General features: G+C 46.9%; 3 protein-coding genes across 3 annotated transcripts; 1 reads left to right on the plus strand and 2 right to left on the minus strand.

Annotated features, from left to right (window-relative positions):
* Nucleotides 1–3,140: 3,140 nt before the first annotated feature.
* On the minus strand, nt 3,141–4,372 carry FOBCDRAFT_217602 (uncharacterized protein). Its single transcript, XM_031176063.3, has 2 exons — nt 3,769–4,372; nt 3,141–3,713 (listed from the first exon to the last, which is right to left on the minus strand). The coding sequence occupies exons 1-2, from the start codon at nt 4,122–4,124 to the stop codon at nt 3,242–3,244; spliced, it is 828 nt and encodes a 275-aa protein (XP_031047196.2). The 5' UTR covers nt 4,125–4,372; the 3' UTR covers nt 3,141–3,241.
* Nucleotides 4,373–4,521: 149 nt separating this feature from the next.
* FOBCDRAFT_289913 (uncharacterized protein) lies at nt 4,522–5,674 on the plus strand (the record flags this gene model as incomplete). The annotated part of the gene is made up of 2 exons (XM_031176064.3): nt 4,522–4,958; nt 5,007–5,674. Exons 1-2 carry the CDS (start codon nt 4,544–4,546, stop codon nt 5,672–5,674), a joined length of 1,083 nt encoding a protein of 360 aa, XP_031047197.2. The 5' UTR covers nt 4,522–4,543.
* A 169-nt stretch (nt 5,675–5,843) lies between these two features.
* On the minus strand, nt 5,844–7,816 carry FOBCDRAFT_289915 (FAD binding domain of DNA photolyase-domain-containing protein; the record flags this gene model as incomplete). The annotated part of the gene is made up of 2 exons (XM_031176067.2): nt 5,844–7,587; nt 7,647–7,816. 2 exons carry the CDS (start codon nt 7,814–7,816, stop codon nt 5,844–5,846), a joined length of 1,914 nt encoding a protein of 637 aa, XP_031047200.2.
* Between the last annotated feature and the right edge of the window lie 6,273 nt (nt 7,817–14,089).

Consider the following 14,089-nt stretch of genomic DNA (forward strand, 5'->3'; position numbering starts at 1 on the left):
GCTTCCAACGAATGTTCTATCCGCTAATAAGTTACCTACATAAGTTAATTGATGGTGATGGGCTGCTGGCTGCTGGAATGGGGCGAACCAGTCGGTGCGACAGCCAACTGGAATATGCAGACACGAGCTAATAAGTTAGTGGGCAAGCAACTTGTCACAAGAAACTTCTGAGGGGCGAAGGCGGAAGGGAGGGGATGGGCTGGACCCTGGGATTCACGCATCCCTTACAGAGGATGCCGGCTCAAAGTAACGGTGGACGCTTTTTCAGACAACCGCGATTCAGCTGATTCGTTGTGAGATCATCAGCAGCTGCCTGTGTTCCAAGGCCAAGGATGAGTTGTCCCCTTTGCCCATACAGAAGGGCTGGTGGTTGCCCTTGAGTGCCTCATCGTGCAGCCTTCTTCAGCTGGATGAAATAGTACAAGCAAACAACAGAAGCCATTCGGGACTCTGCACACAAAAAGAGGCAATACATCAATAAAACCGGGAGAACCATGCTAGCCTAGAATCTGGCATAAATGGCAATAATTAGCTCACCGTTAATAATGAGATGGATTTCAGGTATCGTGGGTCAATGCTCTTATGGTAACATATCCATTGTAATATCATATCAACACAACGGAACCGTCTCCGACCTTTCCTAACTGTACAGTTGCTCACAACAGAACCCCCTTGCAGAGAATGATCATTCTCGAAGTTTACAAGTCGGGCAACCATATCGCCTGGATCCAACTAAAACGCCACACAGCCCTTCAGATCGTTTTCCAACGACTCGTGATCTTCAGATAGGTGCTTGGCATTGACATTGATTTTGGCACGGACCCTTCCACCTGTGCCCAGAGCGGCCTGTTTGTGGCTTGGTTAGCTCGCAGAGGAGCAAATCGCAAATCGTGCTCGGAATGCCCTACAGCTCTCGGCTCCTCTTTCAGCCTGCCATGCTATCTCGTCCGTAGATTCGATTTCGCGGGAAGCGTTTGCTTTTGCCATCACGTACATGTATCCAGACAGGGCAATAATGACGATTTCTCTGGGGACGGCTGATGCCTTTCTCTTTTTCTCTCTCCCTTTTTTTTTTTAAACCTGATTTCCTGTCCCTGGCATATCTTCCACATATTTCTGTGGTCCACCAACATATATTGAACTTGTAACCTTGGCGGTTGTTTATCGAAGGTAACTATCTGTAGCAAACCTACCTGCATGTGTGCATGTTTGTCTTCCTAGGTACATGACAGTTACTGTCACGTTTCTCCCACGTGGCTAACTGCCTGCTGTGCTCCCCGTCCGGGGTTATTCCAGAAACAAACTAGCCAAAATCAGTTGAGCTTTTTTGACTGGTCGAAATCTTCTTCCACGGACTTTTGAACTCGACCACCTGGTGCGAAAATGTACAAATTGCTGGATTTGAGCTGAAGACATGAGTCAGGGCGCTGAAATAATTCGCGTCGATCTCCCGAAACCAGTCAGCATTTCTTGTCTTGTCAGACCTACACGAGAGAGCGGGTAAATCAATCTCGATGATTTACAACACATAAAGTATTAGCTGCGAATCACTTCCTCAGTTTATGCATGACCACAGGGTAAATCCATGCTGGGAAAGCCTCACAAGTGTATCAAACTTTAATTATGTTCGCAATCATAACGAGAATCATAAAATATTATGTTTGATGACCCGCCCTGCTTTCACTCGCCTAAAAGGCGAAGCTCAATGTTCTACGTTGTATTGCAGTCGTCAACGTCGCTTCGTCCAGAACAACCGTTGGGATTAGTAGTGCTGCAGAGGCTATATGTGCCGTATTATATGATTTAAGTGCAGGGACATTGAAACTATTGCTTCGGACCCATCAGGTGTTTCTTCCACAGTACCGTACGTATCGCCAAGGTTCATTTGGAAGCGAGTGGCCAGGTGTAGGCCCTGCAGGAGCTGTGATGGGTAACCGGTGAGAAGCAAACATATATGATGCCATATCGTGCAACTTGAAAGCCACTGATTCACATTTCATGTAGTATCGGTTGCGCTCTTTCTACGCAGTAGCTCATCCTACCATCATCGCTATCGAAACTTAACGCCTGCAGTTACCGCATGTTTCTGACCTTTAACGTTTCATCCCTTCTTCCCCGGCAGGGACGCTACTTGAGCATATCTCCCAATTCCGAAGGAGCAGACATGGACCAGGGCCTTTAAACAAAGTGCCTCGAGCGTTTCGGCCAGATGTAGCGTTTCCACTGAAGCTGTTCCATTTCACTCCACTCTGGTGCGGAGAGTCAACTCATTTGGAGTGCCTGGCTGAGACTTGTTAGACTTGATCGAATCGTTTCCTTCCGTGTCTGAGATGCAGCCCACTCGCCAGGTACTGGGTTCGGATGACAGGACGAGGTGCTAAGCTGGTTTGTCGAAAGCTCCCGACATCACCTCAATCTGCTTCGGAATGGTCAGCAGTCAGCGTGCCTGTATTGAGTTAGTGTAAACGGCGCTGCACCAGGCGCTATGGATCTTCTCTGTTATACCTTCGTCGAAGGTGTGCTCTATTCAAAGCCAACGCCAATGTACCAGTCGTATCGAGTGCTACAGATGTCGCGTACCTCGCATATCCAAAATCTCGCTTGCCGATCCAAATATTTTACGCAAATCGGGCAGTAACAACTGTGGGTAACTGAGCACAAGCATGCCTAGATATTTCCAACTTACCTAGGTATGTCGATCTAAAGCATACGCCGTATTTGGTCCAGATGTAGATTGTGACTGTACATAGCATAGACCTCTGCACCTTATCGGCCAAGCTCAGCAAGTGTCCACATGTTGGTTAGTTACAGTTTAATGAATGATATTACTTCGATGCAGCCCTAGCTTCGGCTTGCAGGTCTCGTCTTGGGATTCACACTATGGTCATGGTCCAGGGCATTAAGCTTTTCAAGGCAAATGGTATCAGACGATGTATGGGGCTCGCTTTGTTACAATAACTGTTAGCGATAGTACGGATACCTGTTTCGCCGAGCAGAGTGATCTTCGAATATATGTATAACTGTAGAACTCTCCATGGTATGGCACTAAAAGATTACGATTCGTTTCAAAACTATAGTTTATCTTGTTGATGGACGCGTCGTAACTACTGCCAATAGAGGACAACTGAACAAACTGCTGGTTCTGAAAAAGACGAGTGTAGTATTTTGAGCAGAATGACTCCTAGCTATGGTATTATGGTATCGAACTGACGTGACAAAGAACTGATACTTGGTTATTCTTCTACCTGACGAAGAAACCAGACCGTTGCTTCGTGACACTCCGGTTTCTCTTCAAGAGAATATCTTTAGAGCTCTTTGCATGCTTCTTCAACTTAGGTGCCATCCTCTCATCTGTCTTCTTAGCAACGCGGTAGACGGTTGAGCCTACCCGCTCATCCCTAGGTCCCCTTTCCTGGCGGGCCAGGCTTCTTTCCACAGTTGCAACACGGCGTTTCCTTGGACGTTCCTCTGGTTGATCATCAATCCCATCGGCCTCGTCCTCGCTGGAATCTGTCAAAAACTCGGCGGGTAACAGGTTCACCGCTTTCTCTGCTTTGCTTCGTTGGATGAGCGACTGTGCAGGCTCCTCTTCGACGGAAGCTTTTTCATCCCCCCCAGCCTTCTCCTGCTCCTCAAACTTCTTGCGCTCTTCAGCTTGCTGCTTGAAGAAATCATCCCTTTCCCGACGCTTGCGCTTCTGTGCAGCAGCCTCCCTGGACGCAGGTTAGAAATTCCAGAACATGAAATAACAAGACCGGCGAAACTCACTCCTGGGCTGCTTTCTGAGCTGCTTGGTTGGATTTCTTGATATCAGACGCCACCTTAGAAGTTGATACGGCCTCAGGGGCTTCATCGTCACTATTGTCTTCCTCATCTTCCTCCTCTACCGGCGCAGCAGGTTTTGGGACTACCACAGGGGGAGGCGCCGCGTTGTCATTGTCGTCATCTCCAAAAACCACCTTGGTACCCTTTGATTCCGTTGAAATTGGCGTCGCACCGTCACTGGAGTCACCGTCTTTGGCTCTTACAGGCAGCTTGCGCTTTTCTTCCGATGTCGGTTTCTCCACAGATGTATCTTTCGTTGTACTTTGGTTGTAGTTTCTCTTGCGCGTTTGAGGTGCCATCTTCGAGTATTTGTAGCTGATGAACAGCTTGTGGTAAATGTAAAGAAAGGGTTAAAGAAAGGTGGCTCAGGATGCTGATGCTCTTCCGCCGCGGGAAAATAAAATGTCAGAAATCAAGATCATACGGTATAATGATACTTCAGGGTTTTCAGTCAGAGTATGAATCTAGCACACTGAGCTGAATTTGGTTGTGAACTGTTGTTGATTAAGCTCTTCAAGATGTATGAAAAATTCAGTTTGAGATGGTTTTTTTGATGGGCAATTCTCCAAGGCAAGATATGATTGGCACACTGGCGCCCCACACATCAAGTAGTGGCAGAGTCTCACCTCACCTCACCTACTACATGCGACTACTGGTGAAGAGGATTCGTTAGGTATAGTAGCCAGACTGTCTCTTGTTTAAGTACCTTATCCAAAATATGTCGACAGCAAAACTTCATGTAAAACCTCGTAATGTTTACCAATTGCTACGTGGTGACTTTACATTACCACTTGCGCCAGTCGCACAGTCATCTCCTCATCGTGCTGCCCTGAGCACCTCGAGGATAAGCAATTCCATTGGGTACCAGACTCGCTCATATGCTACTCCAAAAGGCGCAAGGAAACCTCTTCGTCCACCTCCCAGGGCACCCAAGCTTGTTAAAACTCAGCCAAGCTCCAGCCTCCAGACTGATTTCGACCTCAGTCAAATCTCACCTATGGACTTCGAACTGGCTATGCGAGCGTCCGAGAATCAAGTTGGTACTCTCAGACCAGACGAATATTACGAGTATGCATCAAAGTTTTCGAATGCCATAAGAAAAGGAGCATATCCTTCTCGCGTCAACCTCTCTGGTAAGTTTCCCTCGGTAGAGCATTTATGGGCCCACTAACAACGTGTAGAGAACCAAATCCCCGTCGAGGTTGCACATGAGATGGCGTGCTTATTGTGGTTGTTCAGGAGAATGAAAGCCCATAGTTCATTCTCGATGGCATTGTGGGCTTCAGCTTCAGAACTCAACTACAACCCTGCTGTCGTCTCTCTCGTGAGCCAGCTTTTCGCCAGTGGATCATGGCGGAAAATAACTGCATTTGCAGATGTTGAGAACCGCTTCATGAAGCTCGTAGCTGAAGCGAAGAACTGCAATGCTCTTACAGTCTATGGCGAATGCCTGTTCCAAGATGGAAAGTATGACCAAGCCGTGGCCATGTTGAACCAGGCCCTCGACGTTGACGATGGCGTCTTTGAATGGAAGCGGAAGTGCCTGACATGTCTCGCAAAGTCTTATGCCAAGCTTGGGAAAGTGCATGAGGCAAAGGAAACACTTGAGTTGCTGGGAGACCCAGAAGCAGACGCCGAGCTTGACCAGTTGCTTCGATCAAGTGATGCTGAGATGACACGTCAACAACTGTACACAGATGCCGTCAAGGGCAAACATGATTTGTATTCACAGCTGGCCGAAGTGGAATTCGAGAGAGAAACCAAGGAGATGGATGTCGAACTGAAGAAGAATCACCATCTATGGGGTTTGGAGTGGTCGAGACTGGCAGACCCAGGTGCAAAGTTTTAATGATATGGAAATACATCAAGGTAAGACTCGGAGGTACCCCCAGCCTTGCAAGGTGACACTATGTTATATCGGACTAACAATTTGAGCGCCTCTGTAGTGTATAGTATGGAACTGACGGTACTGTCTTGAACAACCCTTCTGTTTTATATAACCTAGACAGCATCGACGCTCATGTCTTCTGCTTTTTTGTGGTATTCTCGTTGCTGTGCCGTCTACCGCTCCGTTTACTCATTGCTCGATCCCCATTTTCGATAGACTTTATTCCTTCGCCTTTCTCCTTTGCCTCATTATCCTCACGATCCCCTTCATCGTCTGCATAATCAGCGTGCTCGCCATTATCACTCTCAATATCGCCTTGAATCTCCCCACGGCTGGTAGGAAAGAGTTTGCGCCATGTTCCATCAAGCGCCTGGCCATCATTCCCATGAAGGCCAACCTGATATGCAGTCTTCATAGCAGAGATGCACACGTCACGTCTTTTTGCAAAGTCAAACATTGGTTTTGGATATGTTCCCTCCTCGGTACTGTTCAACCCATCGCCCTTTATGCGGACACCTGCCTTTCTCTGATCCGGAAGAGGGGCTTTCCACGGCTCGTAGATGTACTTGGAGTCCATATTTTTGAGCTCTGGCACATAACGACGGATGAAATTTCCTTCCTTGTCCCACTTCTGGCCAAAGGCTATCGGGCTATAGCAACGGAAGTACTGGGAAAAGAAGGCTGTACAAGACAGCCACTGCCAGTTGCCAGCATTACAAGCCGGCTCATGGTCTATGAGCCATTCCTCGAAGACCTCGCAACCTCTCTCCCAGTCGATATAGCAACCGCCCCTTGTCAGAAAGCAGGCAACCGCATGTCGTCCCAGGTGGTGTATCCAGCCTTCATCTTTTAGCTGTCTCATCAAGGCATCTATCCAGGGGAACCCAGTCATTCCAACTCTCCATCTTCTAAACCAGATCTCTGCCTCCTCAGAGTCAATGTGATACTCTCCAGTAATGAGTCCCGTTTCCGAATCTCTCTTGGAGGGCAAGTGCCAGGGAATGAAACGACAATACGGATTGTTCGCCGTCTGCGAGAAGACATAACCCAAAGCAGCTTGAGCGGCAAAGTACATGTCTCTGAAAAGTAGTTGGCCAATGAGACTTTCGGGGGGGGTTGAAGCACCCTTTCCATAGGAATCGACGATTTCCCTTACTCGCCAGTAGAACAGACGCACAGAAAGCGCCCCGAAGTGCAAAAATGGCGAGAGGAGAGTGGTAGCTTGTGGCTCGAATTGAGCTGGATTCGTCTTGGGTTTCTGGAAAGTTGCAGTGTATTTCTTGTCTGCAATTAGCTTGTTGAGTTCTTTCAACGCTCGCGTTTCTCCTCCACGATGGGGTGTGGTCGCAGGTGGGAAGCCCAGTTCCTCCATTGTTTCAATGGCAAAGTCATCGTTTGGCCCCGCTATCCTGGTGTAAGCTTTATCTCCTTCTGTTCGAAATCCTGCATTGAAATCTGGCTTGGTACTCGGTTCGTCCTGCTCAAAGTTGACGGGCATGTCTCCTGGATCCGGAAGATGCTTGGGAGCAGGAATGGGTTTCCGGATCTCACCAAGCTTGCTCCCTGCAGTTTGAAGCTGCGTGATAGACATTGTTGGCTTTCCGCCATGCTTCTCGACTATCTGGTCACTATCCCACAACGTCCTGCCCGAACGGACAAGTACTTCGACACCGGCATCTTTAGCCGCCTGGACAACAACGCTATCTCTCTCGCGACCATAACTGTCTGTGTCTTTTTCGAAGACCAGGTGAGTGACCTTCCATGCCTTGAAGAGTTTGGGAAACAGAGTTTGTGGTGCTTCTCTGAGAACAAAGAGTTTTGACTTGGGGTTCACCTGTGAAATAGATCGGGAGAGGTCATTCTGGCAATCCAGGCTTTACTTCGTCAGAACAACTGCATATCAACGAGCAACTTTTCTCTCTCTCTTTCTTACAGAAACTGCCATCTATTAAGGCCTCCTCTCGCTCGGTATACGTAATGAGGATCCCACGTAAAGATAGGCCAAAGAACAGCTGGGTCAAGGTCTAAAGCCGCTTTGAGAGCAGGTGAATCGTGAAGTCGCAAATCTGTTCGGAACCAATAAATCACACGAGGTTTTGCCATCTTCAAAATTTGATGTAATACTGTCGTAATACGAAGCCAAGATCATTGAGCAGTTGGGCATATCACTTTTCAGATGTATTTCCTAGTCGAAAAGTCATGATGTCAACACTCGTCAGACCCCAGCCACCAACTTTATGGCCACTCAGCTAGTGAGTGTCTGGGACAATCAGAAAGAGCACGTTAGCTACGCATTATGGCAAATTTGTCTATCCATACGTTCAGTTTGTTTACTAACGCAAGTTATGATGCTTTGTGAAGTCCTTCGAAGCATACACAGGATTCTAAGTAGAGTTTAATAATTATGCTGCTCTTGCAGTACCATAGAGGTAATGAGATTGAAGATCAAGAATAAGACATACTGAGGTAAATTTTGACATAAACTTATGCAGTTTCACAATTAATTCAAGAGACTTTTCATTATCTACCTATTTATTGTTTAGCCCCTTGGGAGGAGATCTTCAGCTATTTCGCTTTCCAAGAAATACCTATATTAAGTCTAATGTCTATGTTAAGCTTTGAACTGAATTGCCCACGGCGGAGGTTATTGATTGATTGCATCTTGTCAAGCAGGCAGGAATGGAATCGGTAAACAACAGCCCCGAATCAGACAACGAGCATGTGCAAAGTCTGCCACATCACCATCAAACTTAGCCTTGGGTGAACAGCTCTTCTCGTGATATTACGGCATGACTGCATGGACATGATAGGAAAAATGAGACCATGAGACGTACACGGTGAGACATTAGCCTGACCTACAATGACCTCTCCAGTGCAAGAGTTCGGTTTACCAATAGTCTCGCGAATGGTTTGCCTTCGGTGAGTCTCAAGACCATTCTAGGCGGAACATGCATTTAGAAATCGTGGTTGTGTATCCATTCGCTGAAGAACGAGCCCATCCCCTTCTCCAGGGAGTCGTCACGGCAGCCGTAATACAGCACGTGGGCAATGTTGTTCTGGTGCTGCTATTCAGTTGCTCTTGTTAAGGAGTTTTCAACTGTAGCCGAGACATAACTTTCTTATCCCCGAGCCCCCAAATCTCACACATACCATGTCTCACTTGCAGCACAATCGCCCGAGCATTCGCGTGAGACAATAAGATACGATTTGGCTCGAGCATGGAGCAAGTATGATGGCACTTCCGGTTTGTCATATCTCCTTTGTTTTCTTCCTTGATAAGTCCAATTCAAGACAACTATTGTACACTATTAGCACGTAGCTTTTTGATCAACTTAGTTAGCAACGGATCTGGGAGTGTGCATCTGCGGGTCTTACACATGCAGGTAATATTGGGAATAGCATTCATTTCCCACAACAGCAAATAGCTCAGTACTACTAAATGCTAATGCGGCTCAACTTCTATAGATATTAACTTATCTAACAAGAGCCCCATCGACTATTGAAAACGGCGGCAATGAACACTACAGCCACATATAAACGGTATCATTTACATCCACATAAAAATCTTCATTCTGTCAAAATCCATGTTAATCTTATAAGTCAACTATAAGTCTCCCCGCATGTTGAAAGTGGAGACCAAAGTAAACAAAATGACTCCAGCTAAACAAATAAATAAAAAAACAAGTAAACACTAGTTGCTGAGTCCTTTTGCAGCACACGCCTGTCTAAGGTTTTAATCTACTGGTATAGACTATTGATTCTCTTCGGCGTCAATATAATTTCCACTGAGGGGGAGACTGCGACGACTCTTTCCTTCAAGCAATAAGATAGACAGAGTTGTCGTTTAATAATTAATATAAAGTCCAATATTATACAGAATAGGACATGATCAAATTATTCTATTGACAAGAAGCTCGTCATTGGCCAATGGATGGATCATTGAATCTCATTTGATGAATAGTGTTAGTACCTAGGTAGGTAGGCAATAGGGTAAGGTAACTGATGGTCAGAAGACGATCTTTCCCACAGTCAGAATGAAATGCTCAGCATTTATGAAGATCCATGAAGAAATCTCGACCACAGCTACTTTTGGACAGCATCGCCGGAAGAACTGACTGAAAAGGGAATCGGCATACAGGAACATTAGCCATGCGTTTATGGCGGACAGCAGATAAATCTAACTGAGCTACAGTCAGTCAATGATGACGTCGACAGAGACAAGACGGGCGCTGCTGTACTCGTGCCCGACGCCGAGGTATATTGGTGATCTAAGCGAAGCATGGCATGGTGAAAAACAGGCGGCAAATGCACTGTTCGCGGCTCGAGATAGAAAACTCTGACTGCAATGACATCGGAAGCGTGTCCTGTCAAGTTCAGGAGGATGATCGGCGGATCCAATTGAGACCCGTGCATGTCGATATCCACATTGTGAGTGCATATAACTGTGTACGTGTACGATGCTAAAAAGACCCGAGACAGTTCAGTTCACCTCATACAACACGCAACTAGAACAGCTTTAGCACTGATACAATAGACACCCGATAGGACGCGATGCGGTTATTGGTAAGCCACCGCCGGAGCCTACAAACTGACTAACACAGGTCCAGGACAGACGGCGGACCTGGGTCAGATTCATGATAGTCTGCGGGCGTAGTAGTCCAGACCACAATAGCATTTGGAGATGTGGGTGTGGAACACGGAATGGTAAAGCATCATTGGTAGTGATCAGATCTAGACCCAAGCATCCTGATCAAGAAAGAGAAGAAAATTTCCTGTGTCCATCGCAAGCCAATGTTATATAAAATTGGTCAGTGAGGCGAGATGCTTTACTCACGTACCTGGATACATACACAATGGCATGAGATGCGAGTGTGCAAGAGTATGGCTGCACCCTATTATTAGAACTTTTGAATCCCAAATGCAATGCGGGGCTCAAGCAAGCGAGTGAGTGATCGACGGCCAGTTACCAGGCCTGCATCATTCAAGAACTGGTCTCTATGATGGCTTAGATGTAGAATGAAAGGTTCCCATACAAGACATCTGGCTGTTGTTGCTATTACATCCACAAACTTTGAAAATAAACCATAGGACACAATTCACGGGGAGCAATGGGAAACTCTGATGAACAAACGCCTTGAGTGAAAAGAAGAAACAGAATGATCCGCGATCGCCAATCATACATGGCTTTGGCCCTGTCGAGATTTCCCCGGAACTACCGCGACGAGGGTCACCTTGCATCCAGGCTTTCGTCATACCACAGTAACACACCATGGCGCAAGGGATGCATCCCCTGTTTCCAGAGCACCTTGCTTGCGAAATATTTTGTTCGGTGCACAGATGAAGGGCCATCATGCTGGTAGAAAGACCCAGACACTGACAATGGCCATAGCGAAAGGCTCGGTAAAACCGGCTGATTAGTTTTAGCTTACATTGTCTGAGTTGGGTGAGGTTCCGCTAGGAGCAAATCAAGGCTGAGGAACACACAGTCGAGCAAGTCTATGAACGCGTCGCCCAGCAGCTCGGAAAAGCAAGGGCCAGGAATTCAACTTCATCGGCAGTCAGACACGGCTCAGATGGAGATGGTCGTCTGAAAAAAAAAAAAAAAATAATAAACGCGTTCCGAGTGATTTGCATCGAACGGCTTGATGTCGCAGATAAGTAAGTGAGGTAGTATGACTATGAGCATGGGGACAATAGGTTCGGCTAGGAAAAGTAACAAGCCCGACGCGAACTCGAAACTAAGACAAGGGCAGTATTAACACTTCAAAACAGCCTTGTACTGAGTTGAGTGAGATGTCTTTCAGCAAACTAGTGAGGAGGGCTAATGCCAAACAACAAACAATGGGTGGGAGAACAAAGGCAATTTCGTTGAATAGAGTGTATGATGACCTCAGCAGGGCATTCTCAGGTTCTGGTCTATCAGAGACAAAGCAAGGAACTTCTGGAAGCAAGGGAGACAAGACCATGGAGGTCAATGTGTCTCATGAGGCGGTTGCGATATAGCAACCAGACCGTTCGTTGCGAAACGAGCAGAATAATCAGGGCCGCATCTGGTGATTTCGAGTCACTGAACAGGCCCGTGCTGGGTTCCAACTCTGAACTTCAAAGTCATTTCTTCGTTTTCCTGCATCGCCTTTCATAACCAAGGCGTCATTTGCTTATGCTAACACGTATTGCTGTGCATGAGCCAGCCACAGATGGAGGCAAGGGTCTGTCACTTTTAATATCTATACCTACCTTACCTGACATCGAAAAACAGGGTGCCGGCAGCGAACCTTACGACACTTCAGTTGTATGTATCTTGGCTTCCATACCCTCTGAAATCTCGGTGTGGAAGCCTCACAAGTGACAACGAGTGCCAACTTTGTCTGCCACGTTTTCTCCCTCCCATGTCATCGGGGACGAAGAGGGATTTCCAAATGGTTGACTCAAAAATGTATGGGGAACTAGGATATAAGCGGAAAGAAGATGAAACAGTAACCGGGATCTGGGATGCTCATGCTTTCGTGGCATGGGTCCATTGTCGGTATTTGCTGCGAATTCCAAAAATTATTCAGCTGCTTACTGACCTCCTTCATTTTTTTAGCCCAGACAGCCAATCTAATTATTACCATGCTGTCAGAGTTGGAGAGTCATTCCTATGTAACCTTAACCTCAGGACCTATCCCCTGTCTGAGTATGCTTTCATCGATCTTCGATTCATTACTCGATGATGAAGTGACCGCTCCGATAAGATTTCACAGTTTTCGTTGAGAACGCCAAAGTGAATGATTCCCCGTTGCTATTTACTCTCACCAGTTTCGACTTTCCAATACAACCTCATGTCAACAAATAATAACAAACTTGGTCTCACAACTCAAAAATTTATGTTGGATTAGATCGAGGAATCTAACGCCAACGAGGCTAGAGTCAGGTACCCGATCCCAGTGTCCAATGAGGGCGTCAGCAGTTAGATTAAAAGAGGGCCCCTCGGCTCTTAATTGCACACACTTCGCAGTGTGGTTGCGTGGAGGCAGCGGGGAAGACAGAGGCTTCATTGGCATGACTAGGCCTCAATCATACTAGCCAGAAGAAATAGGGCTTGAGGGCTTGAGTTTTTTGTCCTATGGGCTGAGCGATCAACGCCCGTTCGGGAGTTTGAGTTTTGGAAACCGTTGGACTTTGCTGGTAGTGGAAAGCTGGGAGAGAGACCAGGACATGCCAGAACTAAGCTTGTGAAGGTGGTGAAGGCATCCCAGTAGCATCTCCTTACGTGTAAGGCTCTGGGAAAACATTCTCTACTTGAAAGCAGAGGGCACAGCCAAACAGCATTTACTTATGTCTGCCAACTTACTATGTAGATAATGCGAGAATTGAAAATCCATCCAGACATTCAACTTGCCTGTAACAAAACCAGCTGTTTACCCACTTAGACCGGCTTCTCCACCAGTCGCTCCATCAATAGACCCAGGGCATTGGATTCGGAGATACTTGGAGTAAAGAAGAAGCGAAAAGAAGAAAGGGCTTACAAGGTCAGGCTGGCTCCATGACTTGCATAAGAGAAGTCAGCCACGTTAGCCAACCTGCGAGCCTCTTCCTCATTATAATCTCAATCTCACACAGCCTTCGTGCATCGAATCGTGGAGGGGAAGGGTTCCTAGTCAAGCTGACCCCCTCCCTCAGGTAAACCTGACCAACGAACGTCCAAACAGGGCTTGAAAACGAAAGGTTGTGCGATGCGATGCTATTCTCGCGGGTGCGCCGTGTCTGAGAGTCGCCAGCTTGTAAGAGAGTTGACAGGGGCTAAGAGGGGTATATACAAAACACCCCTGTCTAGGGCCGGCCTTTTGCTAACGACACGCAACACAGCCTATGGTCAGTCAGTAGTTGAATCCACTCAGAGGATCATTCCCGGCTTGCTTTTTCACCAAGTCTCCATCGTGTGAGTGAATGCAGTGCTTCTTCTTAGCGGTGTCCTGTGCTGCTGGCCTGCGCTCTCTTCGACTCAGACGGGTCTGCCACACCAGACCAGCCAACGTTGGCATCCACAAGTTCGTTTTACTTTTACTTTTACTTTTATCCTTGGCCTCTGCTCGTTTCTCTTCATTACTTCTTTCCCACCTTCAGGTCTTCACCCGCTCGTTTCAATATCGTCCATCCTTGACTTATACCGAAGCCTCGTGATTGTTGCTTCTATACTCAGGCTAATAATTGCAAAACAAGACAGACTGCAATATATTTCCTAGAGTAGTACACTCTTTCAGTCCCGATTTTATATCACTTACATTCTTTCACCAACCCGTGGTGTTGGTTCGGTTTACTGGCTTGGGTCGATTCACATCGAGCAAGCTTGGATATCAGCAACGATATATCCCATAACTAACAAACACTTGCCGG

Source organism: Fusarium oxysporum, chromosome III, assembly GCF_013085055.1.
Source record: "Fusarium oxysporum Fo47 chromosome III, complete sequence".
In the NCBI taxonomy this organism is placed as follows: Eukaryota; Fungi; Ascomycota; class Sordariomycetes; order Hypocreales; family Nectriaceae; genus Fusarium; species Fusarium oxysporum.

Coding starts and splice junctions, on each gene's coding strand:
- FOBCDRAFT_217602 (XM_031176063.3), bottom strand. CDS start 4,124: ATGGCACCTCAAACGCGCAAGAGAAACTACAACCAAAGTACAACGAAA. Junction 3,714..3,768: donor GCTCAGAAAGCAGCCCAGGA/GTGAGTTTCGCC, acceptor ACCTGCGTCCAG/GGAGGCTGCTGCACAGAAGC.